This window comes from Hyperoodon ampullatus (genome assembly GCF_949752795.1).
Source record: "Hyperoodon ampullatus genome assembly, chromosome: 17".
NCBI classification, from domain to species: domain Eukaryota; kingdom Metazoa; phylum Chordata; class Mammalia; order Artiodactyla; family Ziphiidae; genus Hyperoodon; species Hyperoodon ampullatus.
Window position 1 is genome coordinate 27,213,200 of NC_136930.1, and position 11,415 is coordinate 27,224,614.

General features: G+C 32.1%; 1 protein-coding gene across 2 annotated transcripts in view; it reads left to right on the plus strand.

Annotated features, from left to right (window-relative positions):
- LRRCC1 (leucine rich repeat and coiled-coil centrosomal protein 1) overlaps positions 1-11,081 on the plus strand; it is a gene marked incomplete at its 5' end in the record, with an annotated part of 33,280 nt that extends 22,199 nt beyond the window's left edge. For both annotated transcript variants that reach the window (XM_079722239.1, XM_079722240.1), the window contains 8 exons: positions 90-291; positions 833-1,018; positions 1,766-1,940; positions 2,835-2,998; positions 5,968-6,176; positions 6,269-6,406; positions 8,913-9,048; positions 10,924-11,081. In XM_079722239.1, coding sequence (XP_079578365.1) covers positions 90-291; positions 833-1,018; positions 1,766-1,940; positions 2,835-2,998; positions 5,968-6,176; positions 6,269-6,406; positions 8,913-9,048; positions 10,924-11,046 — 1,333 coding nt within the window. In that variant the 3' untranslated portion in view covers positions 11,047-11,081. The remainder of the gene's footprint in view (positions 1-89; positions 292-832; positions 1,019-1,765; positions 1,941-2,834; positions 2,999-5,967; positions 6,177-6,268; positions 6,407-8,912; positions 9,049-10,923) is intronic.
- Positions 11,082-11,415: the final 334 nt, after the last annotated feature.

Here is an 11,415-nt window from a genome sequence, read left to right on the forward strand (position 1 = left end):
TAGAACATTTAATAACTATTTAAAGACCTTTAAAGTTTTTCTTTCCAGATAAACAGCATCCTGAGATTTTTATTTGTTTTTCATTCCAGGAAAGACCTTGAAACAAGGGAGTTTCTTAGTGAAGCTGAGTTCCAGGAAGCCTTAGCTAAAGAAATTGCTAAAGAAAAGAGAAAACATGAACAAGTTATAAAAGAATACCAAGACAAAATTGATGCATTAAACCAACAGTATATGGATTTAGAAAATGAATTCCGAATTGCTTTAACTGTTGAAGCCAGAAGATTTAAAGATGTAAGAATTGGCATCTAGCTTTTTATTGAAAACAGAATCAACAAGATATGGTTTGATAAGAGGACTATGTTTTAGAATTCTAGCTCTATTTGCATGTTGGCTATGTGATCTTAACCAAATTACTTAAATTCTTAGAGCCTTATTGCTTCACATAAATACTAGCTAATCTTCATTGCTATTGCCAAAGCTAAGTGAGGTTATAAATGGTCAAGTAAAGAGAGCACGAATAGGAATTAGGAAACCTGAATTCTCTATTACTATAGAGCAGGGATTGGCAAACTAAAGTCTCCGGGCTCTATAAATAGTTTTATTAGAACAGAGTCATGCTCACTTGTTTACATAGTATCTGTGGCTGCTTTTATGTTATAATAGCAGGGTTGAGGACTTCAACACAAACACATACAGCCTGGCTAGCCTGCAAAGCCAATTATATGTGAATTTTATTCACATTCTAAAAATGAAAGAAGTAAGCTGTTTCCAGAAACAGGTATTTTCTAAATATTTGCAGAACTGCTATTTACAATGCAATTTTGAAATATAGGTTAAAGATGGTTTTGAAAATGTCACAGCTGAATTAGCAAAGAGCAAGCATGCTCTTGTTTGGGCTCAACGAAAAGAAAATGAATCTTCCTCTTTAATTAAAGATCTAACCAGTATGGTGAAGGAACAAAAAACAAAACTGGCCGAAGTTTCTAAATTGAAACAGGAAACAGCAACAAATTTACAGGTAAGACATTGTAACATCATATTTCCTTTTTAATTTTTTATGTCATTTTCTCAAAAATATTGTGATGATTTTAGGAAGTACACAATTAAGAACTAGATAACACTACTTATATATTCTTACGTGTGTGAAAAGTAATATAATTAGGAGATAAACCATGATTGCACAGATTGTATTGCTTACACTAAAATAGTATTTAAGTAAAATAAGTGAATTAATTTTAAGAAGCATACTAAGTAAATGTACCAGTTTTACAGTGATAGAGGTGGTTGAAGTTTGGGAAATACATGAATTGTTGATGTATTAATTTTGTGGTAGTGGTTGTTTTTACATATACCTAACTATAATAATTTTTTAACTACTTTATTTCTGTTGTCTCAATTTTAAATATTAGTGGTATTTTGCCCAAAAGGACTCACTTTCTATAAGTAACCTTTAGACTATTGATATAAATATTCAATATTTCGTGAGAAATTTTGAGCATTACATGTATAGTTGCTCTTTTAAGATATTAAATAAAATTCAGAGCATTTAAAGGAGTAGGCTCTTAAAATTTGACTTTTTATTTCATGACCTACATTTATCTTTAGTTAATAAAATTTAAACATTTTCTGATGTAAAATTTAGGAACATTTAATTTGTATTTGCTTAAATAACATTTTTTCTCATAAAATGCAAAAAAAAAATAAAGAAGCACTTAAATATAATAATTACTTTGCATTTTTTTCAATGTGTTTTGGTGGTGTACAGAATCAAGTCAACACACTTGAAATTTTAATTGAAGATGACAAGCAGAAGAGTATTCAAATAGAACTTCTCAAGCATGAAAAAATGCAGCTTATTTCCGAACTAGCAGCCAAGGAATCGCTAATTTATGGTTTAAGGACAGAAAGAAAAGTATGGGGACATGAGTTGGCACAACAGGGTAAAATTCTCAATTTTCAAAGGGAAAAAATAGCCCATTCTGCTAATCCAACAAATCTGGGTATTAGAAAAGGGAGGGCTTAACTCTGCCTAGACATACCAAGAAAGAAGGTGACACTGTATATGAAAGGAGAAGTAGTCACTTGCCAGTCAAACAGGAATGAAATTATACTTAGGGATTGGGAAGTAGTTTATTACACCTGTTATGAAGTTATAGCTCTGATTTTTTGCTGTTGGTTTCCTTCCCCACTATAATTTGGTTACGTTTCTGAACAGGTATATATTTACAATGCTACAACTGAATAGGTTGTTGAAAACAATTCTTTCTTATCTAGTGATTTTAAATTATTTGTACATATGCAGCATTCATTTTTTTTTTTTAGCTAAAAATGTTGGTAACATTTATGTTGTTATATGTGGAGAAATGTGAAATCGTTTATGAATGAAAACCACTTTAGGTTCAGGTAAACTTACATTCCCTTTCCAGTCACCGTAAGGCAAGAGATATACACCATTTTAAGGCATTCTTAGAGACTTCACAAATTATGAATAGTAGGTGTTGGCCTAAATGGAACATTGTTCATTTGTCCATTCCATATAGAAATCTATTATATGATTTTGTTTGGACAGCATAACATGACCCATTAAATATTTCATGTCTGAGTTACTTGTTCATGATTTGTGGTTTTAAGTTCTCAAATAGCCACAGTTGTTTATTAGAAGGCCTTTTTGTTCTTTTCCCCTTTCTTCTTCATATTGTGCTATTATATATTTTGTTTCTTTATTCAGCTTTTCTTTTTATTTACTATATTATACATTGTAAAATTAGATGTTCATAAAATATAAATTCTCCAAGGCCTTTTTAAGTTTTTTACTGATGATGTTTGTTTCTTAGGATCTTCTCTAGCCCAAGATCATGGGAGACTAGAGGCTCAAATTGAAAGTTTGTGTAGGGAGAATGAATCTCTGCGAAAGGCAAATGAACGTGATAATGACACATTAAGAATTAAGTGCAAAATCGTAGAAGACCAAACTGAAACCATTGGAAAATTAAAAGAAGTAAGTTTGACATTTTATTATAGGAAAAGAACATGTGGAAAGTTTGAAAAATCTGTGGATCAAAGTATAATAATAAATATTTGTCTCAGTGCATCCCAACTGTTATGGAATTTAAGACATATTATCATGTTTTTTCTTTTATGTTTGCCTCTTTGCTTTTAAAAGTTATATATGACATTTATTTATTAACTTATTAACTTGAAATTACTTTTACCTCAAAATTTTATGGAAAATGTTATTATGGCCCTTTGAAATAATTGGAAGTAGTGTCCATAAAGGGTTAGGAACCACAAAAACAAATATTTTATTTAAACTTTTCATTGTTTAGTATCTTCCAGTATTGCTAATTTACGTTTCGAAATTATGACAGAACCTACTATCCTGTATTTTAAAGTATCTGAATAGAAAGAATGTAAAAGATTCATGCTTGTTCCCAAGGGAAACCGTTTTTACCCTCTTCTTCAATATGGCCTATCTTAAGAGAGAATACTAACAGGATCACTTGTTTCAAAGTATCTTACATGAAAATTTCCGGAGAAATATTCTGAAAGTTAGCTTGAACAGTGAATCAAATTTGAACTCCAAAATTTTCTTCTAGAGATTATCTTTAAGGTATAAAAATAGCTGAGAAAAGGTTTTTAAGAAACTTGTAAGTAAGATTATCACCCAAAAAGTTAGGAACTCATTCTTTAGAGTAATTATAACTACCTAAGATTTGGGTTTTTTTTCCCTTAGTCATTTTTAAGAAACTCCTTGAGAACTTAACTTCGTCAAGTACAGAAAATAAAGAAACATATTTATCACCATGTTGCTATATCCATAGCTAGATTTAGGCTGTGAATGCTTGAACTGTATAACCCTAAACAATTATACTGGTTTTTTGGTTTTGCATGAAACCATAATTTCAATTATATCTGTCATACGTGCCAAGCTACACTGAAAATTATTTAAATTTTTTAGCAGTGAGCATTTTTTCTTGTTTTAAAAATCTATACTTGGTATAATACTTGTGGTTGACATAACTACTTCCACAGTAAGACTACTGCTTATTAATCTCTGAGCAGAGTTTTGGGAGGAAATGACTAGAAATGAATAAATAGTGGAGCCAAAAAACAGATGACTTTTAGTTTTAGATTTTTGGTTAAAAAAAAAAAGTTTTCAGATTTTCAACTCATCATTTTTCTTTTCACAACTTAGTACATTTACTTTAAAGAACACTGTATCAGTCTCAAAGATATGAGCATTAATGGTGCATTCCATCTAATCACAGAACATACAGAGATAGCTAGGCATAATTTCTTTTAGCAGTAAATTCATCATAGCTAATAACTTAAAGGGATAATGACCTAATCTGCAAAATTTGGAGTTCAATGTTTTCAATTAAGTAGATCCTGTAGTTAGCTTCTGACTGGAAATCAGAAACAAATCTTCTGAGATTTGGTTTCCTCCTGTGTATTATTTTGGTACTTTTAAGTACGGATCACAAAATTCTCTGATGCTACAATGTTATTCTTTTTATTAATGGGGTTTTTCATAAGAATCTTCTATAGCTTCTGTGGATTCCTAATATAATATGTGTCAAGACTGCTCTCCTCTAAGTACTTAAGTATTACTCTTAAGTACGAGAGTTGTGAGGAGAGAATAAACAATTCATTCCTTTTATGCAAATGTTGGTCAAGACTAGAAGACTACCTGATACCTTTGCGTAGAATTTTTAGATATATAACACACTGAGGAATTGAACCACATTTTTTAAAATACTGATGAATTCATGCCTAAATTAGCTTTGTTCAGCATTTGTTTGTTTGCCTACATCTTCTTCCCAAAAGGGAAAAAAAGGCAAGGTGGGACAGGGGAAACAGGGTAAAAACAAAAACTGCCAATTTCATCTTTTCTCACTTTCAGAGACTGATATCAGTAGTTGGTGTTATAGCAGGGCTGTTCCAGCCATCCAGGCATACCCCCTAAAAGCAAACATGTTCATTGAAGTAAATAACCCATATAAGGCCTAATACCTGCAAACGCTTTACAGTGCCTAAGGTGGTCTTGGGCTTTCATTATCCTCTGATTTGTAATATGCAAATAGAGGATAAAGTATGACTCATAGTATAGAAGATATAATAAAAGGAAGTTTTGGGGGATGTAGAGCCTATTTTCATGTGACATTGTAATAGTGATGAAATCATACTTTATTTTAAAGTATTTGATCATCCTCATGCAGAAGACGCTTGTTAGCATAGTAGAAATAGCATTTTAATTTGTGTCATACATGCACAGTGAACATAAGTCTTTGCTGTATTCCATGTTAACTGAAATTTTCATTGTACAGTTTTCTTTTCCTTCTACTCCCTCTGTGTGGTTGGTAGTTACTAACTTAATGAAATAAAAAGTGTAAATAGTGCATCTTTCTTAGTGGCAGTTAAAACATAGTAGTAGTGCTATTCCTTATTGATTGTGATTTTTTAAATGTTCTGTAAATCTTTTCTAAAACATTCTTTGAATGTTCAATTTATTTTTTAATCTATAGTTTTTATAATAATTTTAAATCATACTGAATTAATTAGGAAATGAGACATTCAAGATTAATAAAAATTGGGCTTCCCTGGTGGCACAGTGGTTGAGAGTCTGCCTACCAATGCAGGGGACACGGGTTTGAGCCCTGGTCCGGGAAGATCCCACATGCCGCAGAGCAACTGGGCCCGTGAGCCACGGCTACTGAGCCTGCGCGTCTGGAGCCTGTGCTCCGCAACAAGACAGGCCACGACAGTGAGAGGCCCGCGCACCGCGATGAAGAGTGGCCCCCGCTTGCCACAACTAGAGAAAGCCCTCGCACAGAAACGAAGACCCACCACAGCCATAAATAAATAAATAAAGCAAAAACTGTCAAAAAAAAAAAAAGAAAAGAAAATATAAGATTAATAAAAATAATTATTTTTTTAAATAATGATTTTTTTCCTGTAAAAATGAAGTGTTTACAGGAAAGAGAGGAACAAATCAAAATTTTACACGAAAAGATCACTGAAATACAAAAATGTACCCAAGAACAACTTGATGAAAAATCTTCACAACTGGATGAAATAATTGAGAAACTAGAAAGACACAATGAAAGAAAAGAAAAACTAAAACAGCAGTTGAAAGTAAAGGAATTAGAACTTGAAGAAATTAGAAGAGCTTACAGGTATTATACGAATTTCCTGTTGAGAAATAACATGTGGCTTAATAATTTCATATAACCAATTTTATTTTTTAAATTATTTCTTCTCATATTAGTACACTTAATCAGAAGTGGCATGGTAAAGGAGAGCTTCTGTGCCATCTTGAAATGCAAGTAAAAGAAGTGAAAGAAAACTTTGAAAACAAAGAAAGGAAACTTAAAGCAGAAAGAGACAAAAGTATTGAACTGCAAAAGTAAGGACTAAGTCCTAAAGTATGTGGGATATCTTTAAACATAAAACTGAATTGGGATGGGTGGGTTGTGTAGAACGGGACGGGATGGGGGTGAGGAGGGTAAAAACATGCTGGACATAGGTAATTGCCAAGTACTTTATTTCCATTCTATCTATAAAATGAAGATTATAATACTTCCTACATTAATGTTTGATGTGAGGTTTAAACGTTATATATATGTGTATTTATGTATATATATATATATGGCTTGTATGGGTTATTTAGCATTTAAATGGTGCCTGACACATAGTAATTGCTGTATAAATATTTCATTCTTATTACTGTGATTATTGTTTTCAAACTCTGTTTGAATGAAAGCAGCAAGTGATATTTTTGGCTGTTGTATGTGGAGTTTAGAGGAGGAAATCACTGACTACCAGGGACAGTGAGTTCCTGAAGAAGCTAAAACACATTTAAGTAGCAGTTGGCCTGCACCAGCTGAGGATAAGAGTTGATTTTAAAGAAGGGGAAGAAAATGTATACATATATGCCATTGTTTTATGGATTTTATAAAATACTCTAGAGGAAATGAGGGTTTTACCTTGTAAGCTGTATAACTAGACTTTTTAAAATAATTTACAAAGTTGATTGCCTTAAAAATTAGGTAGCATGGTTTAGTGACTAGTGCTCATGTCAAGATACAGAATGGCATAGATAACATGGCATATAGGTAGCCAAAAAATCTCATATAGAGGTAGGTTCCCATTATATCAAGTCTAACAGAACCTGGAAATTTGATTTCTCATATTTTAATTCTTTGAAAAGGTGTTATTATACTCCCCAGAAAGTTTTGATTGATAATACAGTCATTTGTTTATTTGCTAATGGACCCTGTTCCACTTTGCTTTACAACCAAGCATGAATACAGAGACCTTGACTTGGAACCTATTGCAGTTTTCTCTCCTGCTGGTCACAGCTTTGCAATTTGGAGTCCTTTTGATCCTAAAAGAAACAATCATTTCATATAACTAGCAGTTCCTAAACTTAATAAGAATCATAAAGCCTGACAATTTTTAGAATCTCTTATATTGCATTGTTTATCATGTCTTTAAGAGCAAAACAATAAAGGCCTGATTTTATACATTAATGCTTTTATGACTAAGATTGGTAATATGATTTTTAATTTAATGGAATTTTAATAAAATAAGTAAATTATTGTTCATAAGAATATATTTTATTTGCATAGTTTCTTATAATGTATAAATTGTTTTTTTTTCTTATATCTTATTTTGAACCCAGCAATAATTCTGTGAGGTTGGCTGAACAGGCAGGATTATTGTGTTTTATAGTTGACAAACTTTAAACACAGAGTTTGTGACTCGCCCTTAGTCACATAGCTACCAACTGTTGCAACTGGGAATAAAAAAAAAAGACTTGATTCATGGTCCTGATGCTGAAAACTCATCCTCTGTACACTGGTGCTGAATCAAGTCTCAGAGACAGAGTTTTGGGTGAAATAGAGAAGAATGGCTTTATTGCTTTGCTGGGCAAAGGGGGACACAACAGGCTCGTGCCTCAAAAAACTGTGTCCCAACCTGGGAAGTGAGGAGTTTTATAGCAATGGTTCAAGGGCGGAACGGCTAATAAGGATCAGGGTGTGTGCAGTGCCTGCACTCCTTTAATCTGGCCTCAGGTGGTCTCCTGATGAGCTTCTCTGGTTCCTTTAATCTGGTGTCAGGTCGTCTTCTCCCTAGTCTCTGCATCCCCTCCCTTCCCTCATTAGCAACTGTTTGAATCTGCCCTTTGGAACTCAGGGAAGGTCATGGGGGCTGGAGTCTATTCCCTACAAACAAGAAATGGGGACACAGAAAGGCTTCCATGCCCAGGAGCCCCACAGGGTCCTGCTCAGTTTCAGTCCCAGTGTTCAGTCCACTATTACAATGGGCTGTGCCAAAACCAGGAAGTTTGTTCATTATGGACTTAACGTTTTTAATAAAAGTATTCATACTTAATATAAAGGAATGGGTATTTGGCCTATAAGAAACTTTTAGCACTAAAATTTTGTGAATACTGCTTATAATTTATTAACAGGGTTTTATCCATTAAGCATTAACATAGGGAAGTCAGACATATATGCTTACAAACTTGAACCTTCCTATAGTGTATATACCTCAAATTATTATCACACTGCTAATACATGAAGGAAAAAAAGATTGATAGTAGCGTCTATGAAGGTGCTTATAAACCACATTCTTAGACTCAAAATAAATGAGAACCAATGTACTCTAACTTTCATAGGGTAATAGTGTAACAAACTTCCATTGATGTTACCTTACTCTCTTCTGTTACTAAGATTCTGTTGGATGGTGAACTACTTATATCTTTAGTTACCCAAGATAGCCCTTTGCTGTTTAATGGAGTTATGCTTCCATTAAAATATGAATGCAAGAGCTTCCATCTAAAAAGACAAAAAGCAGCCTAATTTTTATATGTCCCAGTAGATATGTGGGTTTGTTTTGTTTTTAAGGGATGCAATAGAAAAGCTTCACAGTATGGATGATGCCTTTAAAAAACAAGTTGTTGCAATTGTTGAAGCTCATCAAGCTGAAATAATCCAGCTGGCAAGTGAAAAGCAGAAATGTATTGATTCTGCAAATTTAAAGGTACTGTAAGTAAAATTCACTGATAATCAGTATTAAATTGTTATAGCTAAGTAAATTGGATCTTTACAATGATAAAAGAAAAAAGGAAGCATGATTTAATAACCAAATAGATATGAAGAAAATTGCCAGTACAGTTATGAAGCCAGACCAAAATGTCAGTAATACTTAGATTAGTTGTAGAATATAATTTTAATGAAACCAAGATTATAAGTTTGATTCTGATGTGCACCTACTCCATGAACTCTGCATAAAAATTTCTGTATCCCTAGCCAATTTCAGCTGGAAGCCCTTTTGGTTACGCATAGGCAAGATGAGAATGTGAATGTATTAAATACAATCCATCACTACCTAGGACAAGTTCTCAAGGAGTGTTTTATTATCAATTAGGGTTCAAAACTATCAAGTTTCTCATTTTAATATCATTGACAAAGGAATGGGTTAGGATGATAATAAATCAGAGGCAAACATCAGAATTACCTGCAGAGCTTTTTAATAATACATATGCATGTGCTTCCCCCTCAGACTTTCATTCACTAAGACTGGGATCAGACCCAGGTATTTTTCTCAACAGGTGCTTCTGATATGACCCCTCTGTTAAAATCCACTGGATGAGCAGACAGTTATGAATTTCCATTTTTCCCTGATTTTGAAGTAATAATAAGAAACAGATATCTTTAAGACTGGAGATTCAGAAATCAGCAACTGGAAAAGGAAAAGAGTTAGTAGAAAAGGAAAGTAATACTTCATATATTATAATCAAGGTTGTATAATTAAATGACATTAGCATCAGGAGTCTATGTAACCAGAAAGAGGGATTTAGGTCTTTGGAAATAATCACAATGAATAAGGAAATATAACTTGTTCAAAATTTAGTTCTTTATTTCATTTCAAGTTAACAGATGTTTCAGATATTTTATTTAAAATCTACTGATTGTTGAACAAGAGTACATTAGGTATTACTAAATAAAGTATAAAATTAGGCCTTTAGCTAAAAGGAAAATACTGTGTTTGATTATGGACATCTTGCCAATATGATGTAATATCAAAGGGAGGTGTTTGTTAGAGAATAGAAAAATTTCACCAAAGCTTAAATGTGGTAATCATGAAAAAAAAATTGTAATAGAGTAAAATTGTAATGATCATAGAGGTGATCATTTAAATTAGGAAAAATGTTAGTTTTCAAAGGGAAAAAAATTAGGAAGTCTGTATTAGAGATTAGGAAGAGGGGAGTAAACAGAAAGGGATGATGATATTGGTAGTACTCTCAGGAATGTTGTATGATAGGAGAGAGAGTTTCAAGCAGAAATCAGTAGCATCAAATACATTGAATCCTAGGAGAATGTAGGTTAATAAAATCATAAAATGATCTCTCAAAAAGATGGTAATTTATAACCACCACCAGCAATTTTAGAAATGCAGTATTTAAATTAAAGAGTTTCTTTGGAAACGGAGGTTGTTTCAGTTTTTAAAGTCTATAAGGGTAAGTCAAATTCATGATTCAGCATTCCTAATCAGCACAGGACAGTGGAAAGATTAAGTCAGAAGACTGGGTATCATCCAAATATGCTACTGAGAAGCTACACAACTTGAACAAGTTTTCTAAATTATAAAATAGAGGTAAAATAAATTACCATGTATTATTCATCACAAGAACCTATGAGAAATAAATGGAAAATACACATGTAAGTACTTTGTATAAAGTATAACATTTTCCCTATTAGTATTTGACCAAGTTAACATTTTATTAACCTCTGTGCTTTAAATGAACATCACAAAATACAAAATGTATAAGAATAAATTTTTCACTTTTTGCATTTTTTAAAATACATTTTCATTAAGAAATGTAAATGTTATAAAATTTATATGTTGATTTAGGTTCATCAAGTTGAAGAAGAAATGCGTGGACTTCTGGAAGAAACATGCAAGAACAAAAAAGCAATGGAAATAAAAATTAAGCAACTTGCTTTTGCTCTAAATCAAATTCAGCAAGAAATGTAATGGTTCTGAGAATGGATTGAATTGAAATGACCCAGCAGACCTATTGTAAAAATGATTAAATATTGTGATAGTAGTAACTGCTATGACTTTGAAATGTCTCTTTCTACACATTTCATTCTGATTATATTTTAAAAGACTTGATCAAGTATTTATTAATTGTATATGTAGTTTTTTTTATAATAAATTGTTGACAATATGTGTATTAGAAAAACCTATCAAAATAACTAAACTTAAAACACTTTTTCTCGTTTCTGTGCTATACATTGTTTGTTAATTACACATTTGCCTACAAATATGTTAATGAAAATTAAGATTAGTATTTTGACTATATGAGGGAAAGTATTTTAATATTGTTGTTAACCTTACTGT